General features: G+C 38.6%; 2 protein-coding genes across 2 annotated transcripts in view; both read right to left on the bottom strand.

Moving 5' to 3' along the window:
* Positions 1 to 359: 359 nt before the first annotated feature.
* Positions 360 to 11039, bottom strand: DCK (deoxycytidine kinase). The gene is made up of 7 exons (XM_007429752.4): positions 10239 to 11039; positions 9033 to 9148; positions 7409 to 7602; positions 5461 to 5608; positions 3480 to 3595; positions 2758 to 2857; positions 360 to 1827 (listed from the first exon to the last, which is right to left on the bottom strand). The coding sequence occupies exons 1-7, from the start codon at positions 10300 to 10302 to the stop codon at positions 1801 to 1803; spliced, it is 765 nt and encodes a 254-aa protein (XP_007429814.1). The 5' UTR covers positions 10303 to 11039; the 3' UTR covers positions 360 to 1800.
* Positions 11040 to 13744: 2705 nt separating this feature from the next.
* MOB1B (MOB kinase activator 1B) overlaps positions 13745 to 19023 on the bottom strand; it is a 38328-nt gene continuing 33049 nt past the window's right edge. The window contains exon 6 of the mRNA XM_088133173.1: positions 13745 to 18753. Within this exon, the coding sequence (XP_087989299.1) occupies positions 18676 to 18753 (78 nt within the window). The 3' untranslated portion in view covers positions 13745 to 18675. The remainder of the gene's footprint in view (positions 18754 to 19023) is intronic.

The following is a 19023-nucleotide window of genomic DNA, read 5'->3' as shown; positions in this document are numbered from 1 at the left end:
CTTTAACTGCAACAATGAATACAAAGAATGTTTATGGGCTCAGTAGGAGGTGGATGAACACGGTTGCTGGGTGATATAGTTATTTGTGCACAGAGCAGCTGCCATGCCTACAAACGTGTCAGAGAACAACTGTGCCTACCTGCCGGTCTGGCCTGAACACCCTTTATTCTATAAACATTTGAGCCAACAAAGTTGGAGGCCTCAACACAGGATATTCTGGAAATACGAACACAGAATATCCCTAATTTTTTTTTAAAGTTCTCCCACCTTAGCATTCTTAAAAGGAAAAGCAGCATAAATCCAGACTAAAATCTATGAATTATATTGTCAAATGATTAAGAGGAATACAGAAATGGGGTGTTTTCAATCTTTATTTCAGCCCAAAGGTTTCCAACATGATCAAACAAAATGAAGCGTACATCACACATCATACATCACAGAATCTTTGGATGCTAAAAGCCTGGATTAGTTTGATTACATCTAAATACACCATATAAAAATAAATCTATTTCAGAGGGCTACATCATTTGATGCTTTGCAGTTTTAAAACATGCCATGGTAAAGAGAATAATAATTTAAACCACAGTTACTTCTGAAGCTCCTTTCCAATATTCCCTTGAGGATATAAAATGGGTCCATGTTTCTAAAAAGAACAACTTCAAGCTTAAGTGGAAAATTCAGTAGTATGTTCAAATCAATAAACAGCAAGAAAGCAATCAGATACAAATCAGCTGCAGGCAGTTATACCCTAGGCCAGTGTTTCTCATGCTGGCTGGGGAATTCTGGGAGTTGAAGTCCAGACCAACACTGCCCTAGACCAATCTAATGCAGAAAACATAAAAAAAAAAACCACCTTTGGGGACAATGCAGGAATCATTAAATGGTCCTCATTGAGGTGGTTCTGTTCGGCATCCATGCAACTTGCAATACATAGCTTGGCGTAGCTTTCTGGGTGAAGGAAGGAACAAGTCTGAGTCCAAGGAGAAGTCATCATGGATGGTTAAGAGATACATAAGAGAAAATGCTTTACCTTTGGCATTTTATTCTACCGAACGATGTCAATACAGTAACCTAGGAAACTGAGGAAATTGCCTTCAGGACACAGGGGTCTGCAGGACCAAAAACTTTCCACTGCGATGCAAGCTCCCCTCCTTTTGAACATGCATGCAACCTCCCAATACACGTAGAAAAGGGGGGCAACCTGTATTGCAAAGCTGCTTTCACCATTTACCCACCCACCCCTGGTATCCACACCCCCAGAGAATGCTTTTGCTTCAAAATAATCTCTTTACCTATCGTCCATCTATAACAGCCTTTTTGCTAACTTACATCAAGCTACAAAAATCTGCTTCACTATTACTTAAGGGTCCAATTGTGGGCCAAATGCAAGCTTGATAACCCTTTCATCTCCAGCTTCTAGGGAGGGAGCTGCAAGCCTACGGTATCATCCCACAGGAATATAGATGACTGAAATGTGTGTAATGGGATCTGACATATCATCCAAGTTTCACTAATTACAGAGACATCAGTAGTTTTACCAAAATATTTCAGTCATGCTATAAAAAGGATGTGATGATAGTTCACAGCAAGTCCTCTTCAGCTGCTTTTTGGCAACAGACGATCACTCCCAGCACAGACTTCACCTAAGGCACTTGGATACACAGCAAACAGAAAACCAGCTCCTTGCAATATTTAACCATACAATAAAGTCGAACCTGGTTAAGCAAAAGCAGCATTGGTAAAACAAGTAAGTGATATGAATGCTGGGAACACTCTGCTTCAGTTAGACTTCGGGAAGTGCTACAAAGTACTCAAAAATTCTTGGACCTGCAAGATAAAAGCATGAAAGTAGCAGTTTACAGTAAATGGACAAGCTAAATAGAAGTGGGAACTAAATTCTGGGATTATATTGAACATGCACACAGTTAAGGATCCATAAGTATGGTAACCAGAATATTAATTTGATCTTAATTTATCCTGTAAGTTTTCTGGCCTTGTTAGATGACTCTGCTGCCAGAACCACTAACAAGGGCATCTGCCTAATTAGTGGTTGACTGAGTTAAGCAAGCTACGTGAACTGGTACCTTAGGGCAGGGTATGAACAATGCCCTAGGGTATGAAAAAGGTTACCATCCCTGTGGGCTGAATCTAGATTTAGGCATGGATAACTAGGTTAGCGGAAGCTGACTTTCCCTATTAGTCACCCTCTTGGCAGCCCTCTGGAAATTCTTAGAGAACTTGGAAGGTTGTGCAAATTGAACTGGGCTATGATTCTCTCTCTGTGTATGTGTGTAATGGGACTAGCTTATTAATTTCACATCTGAAATGAGAGAGTAGTGAAACCTATGCCACCTAGAGGTGGTTTTGAGGAGGTGGCATACAAATAGATGTTTAACTAGAAAATAAAATATTTTTTCACAATTTAAGAATAATCAAAGCAAGTGTTCCCCAGTGTCCCTCAAAATGCACTTTCCTGTTCTAGTCCAGTAATTTGCAATGGGCTGAACCTGAGAATTCCTAAGAGCCCAGAAAATCCTGTATTTGCAAGGGTTTCCATGTATCTGATGGATGATACTCCACAAGTTAGTTGATAATATTTCACAAATGCACCTTTTTGTACATGCATAGTACCCAGCATGGAACCCAACAAAGGTGAATGCTGATCTAAGATTTCCACAGACACATTCAAGCAGAGAGTTCTTGATCATTAACAGTCACTTGGAAACATAAAAAGTAGTACTCTCTGGTAAGTGTTACCTTCTCAATCATATTTTCATGTTTGTCTTTGTTGCTTTTGAAATCTTCATTTACATCCAGCGTTAGAATGGGTACCTCTTGCAAGTATTCAAAATCCATTCTGTAAACAACAAAAACTGGATATTTGAATTGAAAACCTAACAAAGGTAGACAATTTCAGAAATACATAACAATCCTATGTCACCCGCTCTGAAACAAGTCCCAATGTACACCTAGAATCATATCCTTTACTAATATGTCTTTAAAAGCCTATAATTCATAACAGCCACATTAATTAAGGTCATCAAGAATGATAAAATAGCTTTTAAAATTAAAGTCAGTAATGAAATCAGATATATTTTTGGAAATGGAAAGTCTCTAGCAATATCCATTGGCTCAAATATTTGATCTAAGGCAGTGTTGTCCAAACTTGGCCACTTTAAGATGAGTGGACTTCAACTCCCAGAATTCCCCAGCCAGCATGGCTGGCTAGGGAATTCTGGGAGTTCAACTCCACTCATCTTAAAGTGGCCAAGTTTGGACAACACTGATCTAGGGATTAAAAAAATTCCAATTCACCAGGGCAGAGACCATTTCCAATTGGGCCTCACTATATGCTTAGGGCCCAATGTCATCTATACAGAAGGTTTAAGAGAAAAGTTGGTTGATCTCTCAAAGGAAAACACCTTTGCAAGAACATCAGCAGACAGATGTAGTAGAAACAATCAGGGGGAAAAAAATACCGTAACGTCCTGTGCTGGAGCCAGCTTTCATGTTTGTGATGAAGCTTCTCCAGGTATTCTATGGGAATGCTTTGTTCTTCATCCCTTCCACGGATGTAAATCCTATTCAAGCATTTCTAAAAGGAAAAAAGCGAGAGTAGAGCAGAATTTTCAGGCAAAATAGCAATAAAGCAAAATGCCATCTTCTGGCAGGAAACAGCAACAACTTTAAAGATCAGCATTTTAATATTTTTAAAATTAATTTCCAGTATCATGCTACATCACAGAACCCCATCTGCTCTTACAAACCAGAGAACACTGATTTTGTGCCATCCAACCATGTTCTCAGTTGCCCAAATGCAGCATTTCTAAACTACTATCAAGATACAGCTTTGAAGTCAACAAGATCTACTTCAAGCTAAATATCAATACTTTGTCCTAGAATTTTTGTAAAAAATGCTTGCCATCATTTTCAAGGTGTTACTAGCATAGCAATATAATTTAGTATTTCCAAAACATTCATTTTTACACATTTATTTCCAAAGCGCATGGTTCTTATCCAACCAGTCCTATGAGGTAGGTTGGTTTAAGTCAGAATGCAAAACTGGACACCGTTAAGTAAAGAGAAAGGAATCCTCTTACAAACATGTATTTCAACTTTTATATTTCAAGAAACGGCCAGACGGTTTGAGATTAAAGCTAATATGTAGTTAATTCTCTCACTCCAAATTTGTCCCCTTGAGTAGTAGCTAAGGGAGAACAATAAAATATTTGAATTCTGACTTCCCTCTGAGAAGGCTGAGAGTAAATCAGAGATGTGGGCAGGCACATTTTACAGGGTCAAAATTTTCCACCATAGGCAAGTTTGTCAGTTTCAAAGTTGTATGACACTTTTCTAATAATTGTTTTTTAAAACTGAGAAGCTAAAAGTACATTACAATGATATATTATTTTATTGCTTATTGCACAGTGTTTTTAACATTCTAATAAAAATGGTTTTTCTCCACAGATCAAAGCTTTTAGTTTTTTAATGTAATTTTCAAAACTCATAATAGTCTAGAATTTAATTTTTTTCCACATTATAGTAAATGATGTAGCCCAAATACTTATGCAGAACTCTGACAGTGAGACAAATGGGTTAATTTAAACTAAGCTTATTTGCATGGGAGATTTTTTCAGAAAACCCACATCTCTACAGGAAATATGATACAAACTTGTTTATTGAATTCATGAAGATGGAGGAGTTTCAAATTCCTCCTTACTTAAAGCCTCTAAGCCATCATATGTATTAAACTACTAAAGAATCTATCCTATCTCATAAATGCTGATCAAGATAAATCAGTATGATATGATTGTCACACGAAGATGTTAATAGAACTGAAATGGTAACACTGATACCATCTCAATCAGAAGTTAGCAATCTTCAGATTATCAGGGGCCACACTAAATATTATTTGGCTGGAGGGTAGTGACATGGTCAGATCAGAGTTTTTCTGTTTCTTTTTCTAGTTTTAATGAGGAGGGTAGAATGGTTCTTAACTATGATCCACCTGTTTTGGGGCTTACATTACAGTTTCTTGTTACAAAATGGGGAAGCTGCATCACCAATGTTTGTTAATGGTGCAGCCAGAATTCATTGGTGCAGCTGACTACCTCAAACCTAAACCCTTTATAATGTTTTAGGATTTCAGGAGAATCCAAGGTACAAGGGTTGTTATAAGCTTTAGGAATCAGAATTGGGGGCAACCCCACTTTCTTGAACTTAACATCGCAAATAATTTGAGTAACTCTTCATGAATACATAGACTGAATGCAACAGAGGAAGCAAAGGCATTTAGGATCTGTAAGAGAGAATGATGAAATCAGGGGCAACATGTCAGCTATTAAAAGTGTTTCACATATGCAAGAATTTGCAGAAACTAAGAATAGTGTAGAGGTAAGAGCCAAAACTGCAAGGGATGTGTTCTAATGTCCAGTATATTCACAAAGCTTCATTTCTTACTTCAGGAGTAGCTCGGAGATAGATGATGCCATCCAGTTCAAGGCTGGATCCAAACTGCTGATTCATCCAATCATGCCAGTCTTGATAAATAGTCCACTCTGTTTCATTCATACAGTCAGAGTCATATAAATTGGATGCAAAGATGTACCTTTCCAGAAAAAAAAAGAATTCAGGTTCAATTATCCTAAAATGCAGGAAACATTATATTTTGGACCTGGAAAAAACTATTGCATCTGGGCTTCTACTGAATCTTTTGAAGTCAGCTGTGGTTTGGCAGAACCAAAATACCAAACCTTTTGATTGTTCTGTGTTTAGGACAAAACAAAATCTGGGCAGGCAAATACAATGGGTTGCATGGCCAACGTGGTCCTCTCAGAACAGCAGATCCTACTGCCCCTTCATCTTCCCAGCACCTTTTCTCCCTCTTTTTAACTCTCATCCCCAATGTCACAACACAGCATATCCCTCCAGATCTTCCCACTGACTTCTCTCCTTCCCTCAGAAACTGCAGATGTTCCAGGGATGTTCCAGGGCGGTATTTCTTACCCGCACGCTCACCTTCCCTCTTCTGCTCAGCAGCTTCTCTTTCTCCCCTTCGTTGTCAATCTCTTTGGCTTTTTCTCTACTCTCCAAACCCCTTCTGCCTAGATCAAAGCAGCCATGTTTTGCTCCATGCACAGATCCAAACAGCCCCTTTTAATTCTATCCATGGACTAAAACACCAGAAAGATGTGTGTTTCAGTTTGGAACAGCTGTTCTGGATGAGGAACATTTTATGAATGTTCCCTAATTCTGAAACTTTTCTGAAAATGCATATATGCAATTTGCTAGAGAGAAAAAAAAGGATAGAGAGAAAGCATCCTTGAAGCTAACAGTTGTATGGCATCTTTTAAGAACTGCTTAGCTGAAGAGTGAAGCAAAACAACTGAGAAAAGTCTTTTCAATATTACATCTTTTTGATTACCAGATTCCAGTATTTGCTGACTGCCCCACCTTCCTTCTGAATACTTGTTACAGTTGTCTTATCCTTGCTTCTCATTTTGCATTCCCACCCTTCGGGAAATGTGGAATTTATCTAACTAAAATGATTGGAAGAAGGGCAATGACATTTTGTGCACCGAGAGCAAGACATTTTGGGGCCAGACTGAATTCAATATTCCAATACAATATTGTGGCATCTCCAAGATCCAGCATTCTTGTCTGAACTGAGAAGCTGCTATTACCTTTGAATCAAAATGTTCAAATCTCGCTCTCCTATCTAAGCACTACAAAATTAACATTAAGTTTGAATGCTGTCTCTAGGGGTGTCTGATCGTAGGAACTGAGAAGAAGGTGTTGCTTACATTACAAATATAGTTCCTAAAAAAAAAAAAATTCCCACAGCCAGTATAACTGTTGCCAGTCCTTCATTGCCACTTGCAATTGTGAGATAGGTGGGTATATAAATCGACAGAATAAATAAACTCCTATAAAGGCAGGCTCCTAGCTAAGACCTGGCAGTTGCATGATGTTCCAGGGTAACTACTGAAAAGTAGTTTATGTATGCACACAGCCAGATGTGTATATTGTGCATGCTGCCTTCTCCGAAGTAAATGAATAACATGACAGAAGCCAACACCAAGGCTGTAACCTCAATATTTGTCTCTCCCCTATAGTCCAGCTACAGTCCAGCCTTCCCCAAAGTATGTACTCTTCAGAATTCAACTCCCAGAATTCCCCAGTCAATATGGCCATTACTGAGAATGCAGGAAGTTGAACTTCACCTATCTGGAGGGTGCCCAGATTGGGCAAGGCTGTTCTAACCCATTCTGGTATCAAGAAACTTATTCTGGGGATGGAAAAAGAGGAAAGCTTTTCAATTTTTCAAAAAATGGAAAGGATGATGAGAGGTACAACTGAGGGGAGGAGGGATGACTAAGAAAACAATCATCAAGAAGCATATGGGTACCTGTCACTATAAATGGATCTTTCAAAGAAAACCACAGCGTTCTCAGCTTCTTTTAGTTTCCCGTCAAAAGACTGGATCTGAGCCCTGATTCTGCTCAGACAGGCATAGGCTTGAAAGGTAAAGGACCATCTCCCAGGCTTCTCATACATCATCTGAAGTAAGTTGCCACCACTCTTTTGAGAGGCTGTCAGCTCCTGTTTAAAAATTCATGAAAATTACATGAACATTAAAAATGGCTTTTCTTTGAGAATAGATAAGTGGGATTTTGCAGTTGAAAGCAGACTAAACCCATTTGGATCCTCATAGAGGCACTTAAACGTTTCACCAGTAAAAAGTCTGTATTTCAATATGCATGATTTTCACTACAAGAAAACAAGCTTCCTGCATTAGTATTGTAAAAAGTGGTGAAGTTTATACAGGATAAACTTCTGTATAAATATTTTTTGTTTAAATATTAGATTTGGCATTTGATTTAATGCCAAATCTAATATTTAAAAAAATCTATATAGATACCTACAGTTTTAATAAAATACTGTGCTTTACAACCAATATTCTAATGAGTGCAAATAAAGCAATCTTGCATAAAGGACATCATGCCCATATTTATTTATTTATTTATGTATTTATTTTTAAACCTGCCTTTATTACTTTTACAAATAACTCAAGGCAGCAAACATACCTAATACTCCTTCCTCCTCCTAGTTTCCCCCCAACAACCCTGTGAGGTGGGTTGGGCTGAGAGAGAGTGACTGGCCCAAAGTAATCCAGCTGGCTTTCATACCTAAAATGGGATTAGAACTCACCGTCTCCTGGATTCTAGCATGGGGCTAGAATAAACTCAGGAAAACAGAGTTGTTTCCTCTTTAATCTAGACCTGTGCAAACATTTTAATCAGCAAAACCCAAGTCACGGTGCATCTTGCTTGACCCACCTGGCTTTTTAAAATTATTTCCAAGAATGGGCCTCTGTAGAGACCACCTAACATGCTTAGAAATTTAAAAAGTAGCAACTGCAGTGCAGTGCTTTATTTGAAAATAGGACCACCTGCCCAGAAAAAATGTGCTATTAAAGTAAGCAGGGCTAGTAAGCCAGGCTCTTCACTCAGGCCTTGGGGTAGGATGGAAGTGAGCCCAGCAACCGGAAACAAAGAGTTGGTGGGATGCTGTGGTGATGTGATGGGATATATTATATCATTGTGGGGTTTTGTGGGTTATATATATTCTGGACTTATGAAATGTTGTTGTGAACCGCCCAGGATTATCATGCAAAAGACAGGTGGCCGTGTACATTTCTAAATAAATAAATATGGAGCATCCTGGAAGGCTGAATAGGGCAGCAAACAACAGCTTTGTCAGTTTTATTTCTAGTCACCTGGACCTTTGTGACTGTCCACGTGTCCCCATGGCAGTGACTTATGACACACAGTGCCACTTCTCCTGACAATCATTTTGTGACCGCATTCACATGTTCCCAAATTCTAAACGTACCTAGCGATTCAAGAGTTGCCTCCCCACATCACGGGTCTTATCTCATATGGAATGCAGCAGTTTTATCTTGTCCCTCCACTGTTTTGCCTCAAAAATCTATTTCTTCACCCAAATCGTATAATCATATCTTCTCATACCTCACAATCATCTTGGCAGTTCTGAACATTGCACCATCTTGCCAGTGGCTCTGGAACAACTTCCCATTCCTTTTGGGCTTTTTTGAGAATATTCACAAAGGTAGATTTGCCTGCAGCTAAGGGAGAGAAGATACTCATCAAACCAGTAAGATTCTGTGGCTGTCTTTAGAAATTGCTACCAATTTGAAAAGGGGAACTGTTTGGTAGGGCAGCATCAGAAATTAGCCTTGGTTTAATACTCAGGAGGGCAGTTATTTACATATACAAAATAATCCCTTCCTGTTATCTCCCCGTGGCTTGCTTTTCAATTTAACATAAATTCCAAAGCAGATGCTAGTGCTGATGATAATATAAGACTTTGTAAGCCTTGCTTGTTCTACTGTCTAAATCAGTGCTTCTCAACCTTGGCATCTTTAAGATATGTGGACTTCAACTCCCAGAATTCCCCAGCCAGCATAGCTGGCTGGGGAATTCTGGGAGTTTAAGTCCACATATCTTAAAATTGCTAAGGTTGAGAAAGACTGTTCTAAGCTATGCTTTAACGAAGGTTGCTTCAATAAACCACCATTGCCTGAGTTGAAGTCCACATATCTTAAAGTTGCCAAGGTTGAGAAACACTGGTCTACATGTATCCCAAGCCCTGACATTCATATTCAAGCTTGTGGTTGTACTCTTAGGAAAATGAATGATGCTCTCCTGCTGATTATGTTTCAATAATTTCACTGTTTTCAACAATTTTTACCATTACTTTTTGGGTGATCTTGTATTGTTTTCTGGATTTTTTACTTTGTAAGCCACCCAGTAGCCACCCACACCCTCACGGTAGTGAGATGGGCAGCCATATAAATTTAAAAAAGCAAACCAACAAACAGCGATTTAGGTTTTAATGCCGTGCTTCGTTTCACTGCCATTAACTTTCAAACTAAAAACATGAGTTTAGAGCAAAATCCAGCTAGAACGTTTCTGTCCTCATCCAGACCACCTCTCTGGATTACCGCTCCAGTCTTTAAAATGCACCACTGCAAGAACAAACACACCCATAAACTTGCTACTTTAATTTATGGCTGGGGAAGAGCTGCCCCTACAATGGCAAGGGTCAAGCAGACCCAGGATTGACCGAAATCAAGATATATTACGTTGACAGCGTTCCTGCTATCTACTAAGCGGGCTACCCACTGCGAAGCAACCCCTCCCTTCACCGCTTACCGATATTGCCCTCGATGGCGATCTTCTTCACGCTGCTCCGGCTTCGCTTGGGTGGGGTTGCCATGGAAACGGCGCGCCGGTAACTAAACGGAGCTCCCCCGGAGAGTAACGGCAGCGCAGGAAAGCCAAAAAGCGCGCTCCGCCGACTTTGCCCAACGTCACTTTGTCTCCCCGCCGGCGTTTGAATTTGGCGCGGGATCGATCGGGGTTGGCTGCACCGCCCACTGACGTCACGCGAGGGCTCCTCCCACTGGCCTCGTTGTCGCGTCCCCAGCCAGCGGGTGTTGTCATGCGACCTCTCCAATCGCTTCTGGCTTCGCTACAGGGGCCCGAGAGGGACCGAAAAGGTGAGCTTGAAACGCGAACGCCGTCATCGAGAGGGCCGCCTAAAAGTACAGTAAAGAGCCGAGGTAGCTAGGCGGACAACGCCGGCTTCAAGTGAAAAAGGGAAAGGGAAGGCTAGCCGCACGCCGAACAACGGATGCAGCCGGAAAGAGGCAGTCGAGCTGCGAGCGCATCGATCGGTTATGATGAGGTTGCCATGGAACCAGAGACACCCTTTCCACCCCGGACAAAATTGATTCCCTGCAAAACGGGGAGGTGTTTTTGTGTGTGTGCTTTTTAAAGATAATTATTCTGCCTAGGTAGCTTTGCACCCACTGCGAAATATGGGAGAAACTGCATATAGTGTATGTGTTTATTTCCATCACATCCATGGACCAATTCAGACAGCCTGAGCATGTCAGTGCATGCTGACTGGGGAATTCTGGGAGTTGAAGTCCACACATCTTAAAGTTGCTAAGGTTGAGAAAGACTGTTCTCAGCTATGCTTTGTTTAACCAAGTTTGCTTCAATAAACCACCATTGCCTGAGCTGAAGTCCACATATCTTAAAGTTGCCAAGGTTGAAAAACACTGTCCCAGGGAGTGGGATGCTGGCTTGCAACTAGTCCCTAGGTTAGAGCTCCTAGCTGCCCTCAGCATGAAAATATTGCAGAGAAACTGGGTTTGGGTTGTGCTTGCCTCCTGGCCATCATCATCATCATCTGCCCAAACTGGTCATTATTGGTGGGGAATGCAGCATATGGCACAGATATCTCCGTTATCTTCCTAAACAGCATTATCTTAAAGCCTCAGACTGAACCCACAGGGGATAGTGGAGGAGATATTTGACAATAATAACAAATCATTGACAATCATCATCAGTCAGTTGCAAAAGACAGCTTGACTTGGAATAGCCTACATCCTGCAATACTTTTGACACCATCAAATAACATCTGCCTATCCCAGGTCCTTGGGAAGGACTCGATAGGTGGATAAAAATGCCAAATCCAGTCTAAACATCTGGCTGACTGTGTGACCAACAGCAATATTGTCTAGGTGTCCATCTGGTCCTGGCCAAGGCATTTGGAAAACCGCAACTTGTACAGAAAGAGGAATCAGCGGAAAACCAAGAAAACAGCTGCAAAATGTGTAGAGAAAGAAAGCAAGGAATGGTTGAGGTTCAGAGACAAAAATGCAGGGTGATCATTAGGAAAGAAAGGCACTGAGAACATGAATGAGCACTGAATAGCAAAACAAACGTACCAAAAAAATGTCAAGAGGAAGGAGAAGACCAAGACAGCCTTGGTTGGAATGGAGCTAATGAGATGCTCAGAAAGAAAGAGATGAGAAGTTTAAAGCACAATCTATCCACTGGTGGATATACATGGTGGGAGCAAAAATAAGTGTGCAAGGTTTGAAAGGTATAGAGAAGTATCGTGAATAGTGCTGGGGCAAACCTGAGTTGGTAATGTTTCCTTTTCTTCTTTTTAATCTCATATTACAGTGTCTCAGTAAGTGATAGCACTTTACCAATGGTCAACCTAACCATGGTTTATTCAATTTTCATTTCTGGAATTGCATGATGCAGTAAATCATAAATTAACCCCACAGACTGGACTTGCACCTGGGCTAAAAATGATTGGCTAGCTTGTGGTTAAATGTGTCATTTGCACACACCATTTGCAGTTTTTCTTCAGGTTCCTACTTTGAGTAATCTTAAAGAAGATTGAAATAAATGCATATTTATCTTGAAATAAATGCATCTCCCTTGCTTTTTCTATATATCATAGCTTAGGTTGTCACCTCCTATACAAACAATGGAAAGGATTTAATGTCCTCACCAAAAACTCTTTAAGGTGAGAAAACTTTTGAGAACAAAACTCACCTCATTTGGGAAATAAGATGTTGCACCTACTCTGAAAAGACAAATGCAAATCAACTCTGCTCACAAAGCTTCTATGTATTGAAAAACACACCCACCACAAATACCAAGCCAATAGTGAAAGTCTAAGGTGTCCATAGAAACCAACTGTCAAATTAAAGAACTAAGCAACCAGGCTGTGCAAGAATTAGGCCTCATGTAAGAGATGTGGCTATGGAAGGGCCAGGAAGGGACAAATGCTGCTTTTTATTTTGCAAGTTATCTGCAGGATCAAAGCTGCTGAGTTACTCCAGAATCCAGAATGGCTGGCTGGGGAATTCTAGGAGTTGAATTCCACACATCTTAAAGTTGCCAAGGTTGAAAAACACTGTACTAGATATAGCAAAATGAGGCAACCATGTTCCTTTGGACTACAATGCTCATAGCCCCTACCAGGCAGTCTATAGTCGGAGTAAGGAGTTTGCTGTCCAAAACGGTGGGAGGACACAAATATATCTTTTCCTGGAATACGTGATGAGCTGATCTTCTTTTTACCAAAAGGATTGTGCGTCTATACTTCCTTCTCTCAAATTCACCAACCCGATGGCACATAATTAACAGATATATATGTGACCCTTAGTAGATGATTCAGGAAAGGTTTAGGCTTCCTTAATTTCAATGGGGGTACTGTATCATGCATTCAGTTGTAGTATCCGTCTTCCCAGGCATGAGAACACATATACAAACGTACTAGAAATCCGTAAAATGTCTTGGATGTTGGGTAGTCCAGGCTCAAACCAAAAAACAGAATGCTTGGGAGGTGCTGATCCCTGCATGGAACAAAATGGGGCTGTTTGATCCAGGTAGAAGTAGCTGGAGGAAGAATCATCATCATCTAATAAAGGAATTCTAAAACTTTCATTCCAAATATTATTGAAACCTGATTCCAAATCAAAAGCGGACATGTTCTGTGAGTACTGGATAAAAAGAATCCAGTCATTACCCAAAATGAATGGGGCTCAAATATGGGTCTGTATGTGACTAGGCAAAAACAACCCCCCCACACACACTTTTGAGTAGCCTTACCTCTATCTGAAAACCTAAACGCTTTATCAGTCTTTTGGTAACCTGAATTGAGGGACTGGATGGATATGGGTTCATTTTATTGCCATTTGATTTGCTTGGAGTACAAACAGTTAACAAACCCATGTGAGGTAACTGCAGAATACCTTCTGTGAGGAATTATCAGATGTGCACAATGTACAGATGCATATGAATCTCACCTATCAGACATTTTAAGCATGAGAAGGGAAAAAAGGCAGTCATGTTCAAACATAGCTATTTATTTTTTTTCTTATAAACAGCATTCATTTCCTTACTGAAAAAGCCTAGAATTTATATAGTTTTTCATCCCATCACTTACAACAATATGTATACATTATTTACATCTTTTCCAATATATGTGTTGCAGAATTTCAGACATCCAACTTTTTTATTTTTAATTAAAAAGCCATTTTCAGGTAGAACAAGTACTGATTAAGTGACTACAAACTGAAGTAATATTGGCACAGTTTGCTTACAGTACAGGTTATGTTGCATTTTATATTTTTAAATGATTCTCATGTCCAGCATCTGCTATTACTACCTTTTTCTCTCTGATAAGCAGCTACCATATTTTTTCTTTAATAGAGAGGGAGTCACTGATAGAGATCAAGCTCTGTCCCTGATGCAGCATAAATTCTGGCACACAGGATCTGTTTAATTTAATCAGCAGAATCAAATGGCAAGGCTTTTCTAAAACTACAGGGTTTTGTCCACACACTTACATGTATTTAGGTTTTCTTGCTGGAGACACGGAAAGTTAACCAAAAACTTTCCACATCTCCAGAAATGTATTCAAATTTGACATGCTGAGATGCAATCTTTGACTATTACTGAATGATAAATTGGAGCTGTTCAGTTCAGAAAAGCTTAAGGTTGATTCTGCTGGTTGTAGATTCTCTCAATCAGACAGGAAGCAATTGCCACAACAGATCCATTTGGAAGCATGTTTCTCTGGTCTCGTTCCCTACCCTTCACCAAGCGAGCCCAAATAATTGCTCCTATACTTTTCTAATATGCTGCATGAAGAATGACCTGGGTGGATCTGTCTGCAGGAACCAGAAGTACTAGCAAGTAACATCTTCTCAAATCTTTTCTTTCCCCTCACTACATACCAAAAGCATTGATTCTTATGACAATATTTAGCAACGCGACATCAGTGAGTAAATTCAAAAATGGAACCAAATGACATTTCAAAAGATTTGTGTTCCAAATAACCTAGTAATAAGTGTACAAAAATAATGAGTACAGTTTAGTGGCTATAAAAATTAATTTTCCCTAAAAATACATTAATCTATGAAAAACTATTGAAAGGACAGTGCTCTTGGGAAGGAAAATAAGCATACAAAAGCATTTTAAAATTGGAGTTAGTCTGCTACTGCAGGAGAGAATTATGTTTTAAAAAGGAAACCCATGTGTGCAATAGACATAAATGTAAATATACCTCTAAAGTGGCTAGCGGTTCTAGAAATGCAGTTCAGGAAAACCCAAATAGTTCTTGCCTGTTAAGAAGTGTAATTCATCTCCCCCACCCCCACAATATGTATTAAGTAATATGAGAGCACTGCAGTTGAAAAACTGGCAGGTCCAACTTCATATTACAGTTTTAAAATAGGAATTCTGGCATTTAACTTGCACTTTAATATTTGGGGAAAAGAATAAATGTCTTAAATTATTTTCCAGGTAAATCAACACACACATACACACCCACACACACTTTTTCCCCTCAAAAAATAATATTTATATGGAAATCTAAGAAAAGGCTTTTAGTAATGGGAATAAAAAAATTTAAAATAAGACCAGTTAATAGCAGCATTGGCCTTTTGCCTATGAAACAAGTTTGAGAGATTGGTGTCAATTTCAAATTGTTAATAGAGCCTGTTTGGTTCTGTAAGATTACCAGTGAATATTCAAAGTTCTCTCTTGCATAGTAAGCAGTTAAAGAAAAGTTGGCATGCAGTTGAAAAGGGGGAATTTGTCCTTTTGACAGTTATCTCTTTAAAGCCCACCTACTACTACTAAGCAAAATGTAGCATATTTTTATACTTGCACAATTAGTATGAATCCCTGACATGGATGTGCAAAGTAGATACATAATTTCTAGGACCAGGATGATAAAATTTTATCCTAGCAATGTCAATTCTCTGGATTAAATCAACCACTGGCTCAAGAAAACACAACACAGCTGGTTTTAACAGACTTGGGTCTATGCTTATGACCATACATCTTGGTCAGCCTTGTCTAATTAAAGTACATTACCTATTCAGGTGGGTAATCAAGACAAAGAAACACACTGGCAGGTGAAACAGAGAATGAAACCAGTTCAACCTTCTGACATTTTAAGGCTATTCCTTCTTTGTGGAAGGAATGCAGTTTTTGTTAATGGCTGGTCATGATGAAAAAGTAAGTTTCTACCCAATGTTTAGTATCAAAAAGCATATATTTTCTAACACAGTGTTCTTTTAAAAGAAAAGGCTAGATTCCAGGCTGTGACTTTTTTTTAATACTACTACAGTGTTCAATTTTCAAAATCTGTATTCAATTAAAAGATCAAGGAAGCTTTTGTATTTGTATTGTAACACACTCTTAAACAGTAAATAATTGTTCAGACTACCAAAACAACCCCACTAAAAGCTTCCAGTGCTGTACAAATTCAGAATAACCACTCCCTTAATATTGTCAATGCTTCAGTCTTCAATGCAATAAGAAGAGTTGAACCCACAGCACTTAGTCAATGATCTCCAAGTTTTTATCATCCAAGAAGGAAGTTAGCAATGAATGGAACCCAAATTTGTCAGTATTGTTTCCAATGAGTCCCTGAAATTTTAAGACTAAAATTATGAGAGAAAATTATGTCCAAGCTAAATTGATTCCAATTAAACATTATTCTGGATACTTACACATTTCAAGACCCAGTCATATGTTTAGAGGATACCTGACGTTTTTCTTATTTTTAACAGACATTTTTTAGGAGTGGTTAAAATTACTAGATGGAGATTGGGGACATTTAAAATGTTAACAGTCCCAATCTATAAACTGCTGTTGACATCTCAACTTTGAACAAAAATGTTTTTGATTAGCAATTTAAACTTTCAAATTCAAGATTCAGAAATCAGGACTGTGGATCTGACTTCTAAAATCTAATACTGACTATTCTGATTATGAAACACTGCCAAGATTTTGATTATTCATTTTCTACTAGATCAATAGGGAGAACTATCATTATTAAGGGCTACCAGATTATAAGAGTGAAGAGGATGAATTAAGAACAGCTAGATAATGTAATCACAGTAATCTGTTTTGTTTTTCCTCATATCACTAACTGTCAACACTACTTCTCTGGTAAAGAGTATATTGTATGCCTTTTATCACTTCAGCACTTAAAAGCACCAGAAAGGTATATATAAAATATCAAAGATGTCATAAAAACATACTATGAGAAACTGTTGCGTACATTAGACTTTAAGATATCATTCACGGCCTTTAAATATTATTGGTTTAATGGACACACAGCACATACATGTGCAATTTGTAGCCAGCTCCAGTGATAATGTGAGAAGTGGTCTTCAAAGTCAGGGTTTAAGGATACATAGAGCAATTTGTGTATTTTACTCAATCCATGGAAACTGTGAAGCAGATAAAACCTGTAACATTCCAGAAAATAAAAATTGGGAGATTTTGAATTTAATACTATACTCAGAGAATTGGTAAGTTTCAGCGGCCCTGCAATTTAGAACAAAAGGTGATGATCCTAAGTCATGAAATCAGAAATGGGCTTTTCATTTTTGAATTCCTCAGAAGGAATGATCCCAAATTCTAAATATTCTATGATGAAATATTTATAAAAACTACAGTACTAATCCCATAGCTGCCTGGGTCTGTGATATTGGCTCTTTTCTTCATGTGAAGAGAGAGGAAAATAAATAAAGCAACACTGCAAAATTGTATCAAAATTTGTATGTGTACCATTAAGTCATCTTAAATGCCCACACACTAAAAATTCCAAAATACAACTGCATTTTGTATCATGTTACAAGAAATCAATGCTTTCACTTAGAGCATTCTTGTACAAGTGAGATTACAAAGGGGCTGCAGATTTAGGATGCATGAAATGGTAAGTATAGACTATGGTAAGTAGATTGAGACAATTTCTCTTATTAAAAGCTGAGAGACTAGGGTTGTTTTAGCCCCATTTTTAAAATAACAATGGTGCATATATAAATAGTGAACATTCCTTATTAATATTATTGTTCCTTGAACTACTTCCCCTTTTATTTTGACTTGATGCCATTGCAGGACTCTTCTTAAAGGGCAAGAAACTTGATAGTACAGTTTGATAAAGTAATGATCAAGAAAATAATCCCACTGGTAGATCAAAATGAGTTAAAATCTTGGCAGAACATACATTGTGAAAAGTGGTCTACCCAATACCATTCTTGGCCCTCATAGTACTGAAGACGTAGATGGGTAGCTCAGTACGATATTAAAAAAAATAAAATGAGCCGCTCACTCACTTCTCCTTCCCCAACCCATGTTCATTTCTAAAGTCATTGCTTTCTCTTAAAAACTGGAGATCACTGACAGAAGTTATGGCTTTTAGAAAAGGTTTACACATATTTATTATATATAACAAGTATTAATAAATGTCCTGGGTAGCTATTTGTGTTTTCTGTTTCCAGCAATGTTCTTTGTATGTGCTTTGTACCTCAGAAGAGAATCTACCAAGGCACTTAGAGAAGATTAAGTCTCTTTAAGGACCTTCTGAGAATGGTATACAACTGGCAATGCTGAACCCTTCCAACTAGCAGTGTCACATTTCCCAACAAGCATGTTATTTTTCCTTTATTAACACACATCTGCTAAAAATGAACAATAACAATGAACAATAACAGAAAACCATTTACTGTGTGTATCTCACTAAGTGAAAGAAGTTTCACTAATAAAAGCACAGAGAATGGATCTAGGTTGCCTGAATTAAAACAGAAGTTTCCTTTTCTCTCTAAAACAAACAAACAAAAGGTTGCAAACCTCCACACACATACTCAGGCGTTAAGTTCCATGGAACTTAGTGTGTAGAGAATTTCAGCCCAAATCCCTAAAACCCCACATGCCTGTTTAAAGAAACAAGTGATTTCCACAATTTCATTTTCGCTTATCTGTCCTTTGAAGTGAGTTTTTCAATCAGTTCTTGAAGTGGAGCAAGTTCTCTTCTGTCTATAAGGTTAAATTCCTGTGGAAGGTGGAGATAAAATCAACATCTCAATCAGATACTTAATGAAAGTTATTAAGTAACTAAAAGCAAAATCATTTTATAGGGAGATTATGATAGGGAGAAAAAGTTATTAGACAAAAGATAGGCCACCTAGGATGGTAAAAACTGAACTTTTCACAGGAACTGCTGCTGCTCAGGAATGTAATTTTCCCACCTCTTGTGGCATGCACAGATAGCCACAAATTGCCCCTTGTGGATACCTGAGTTCCCTAGCTAAAATGCCACGAT

The sequence above is a fragment of the Python bivittatus genome, unplaced genomic scaffold (genome assembly GCF_059951505.1).
Source record: "Python bivittatus isolate LINGU-HERP-01145 unplaced genomic scaffold, Pbiv_v1 ctg000070_np1212, whole genome shotgun sequence".
NCBI lineage: Eukaryota > Metazoa > Chordata > Lepidosauria > Squamata > Pythonidae > Python > Python bivittatus.
This window is presented reverse-complemented; position numbering and strand designations above follow the sequence as displayed.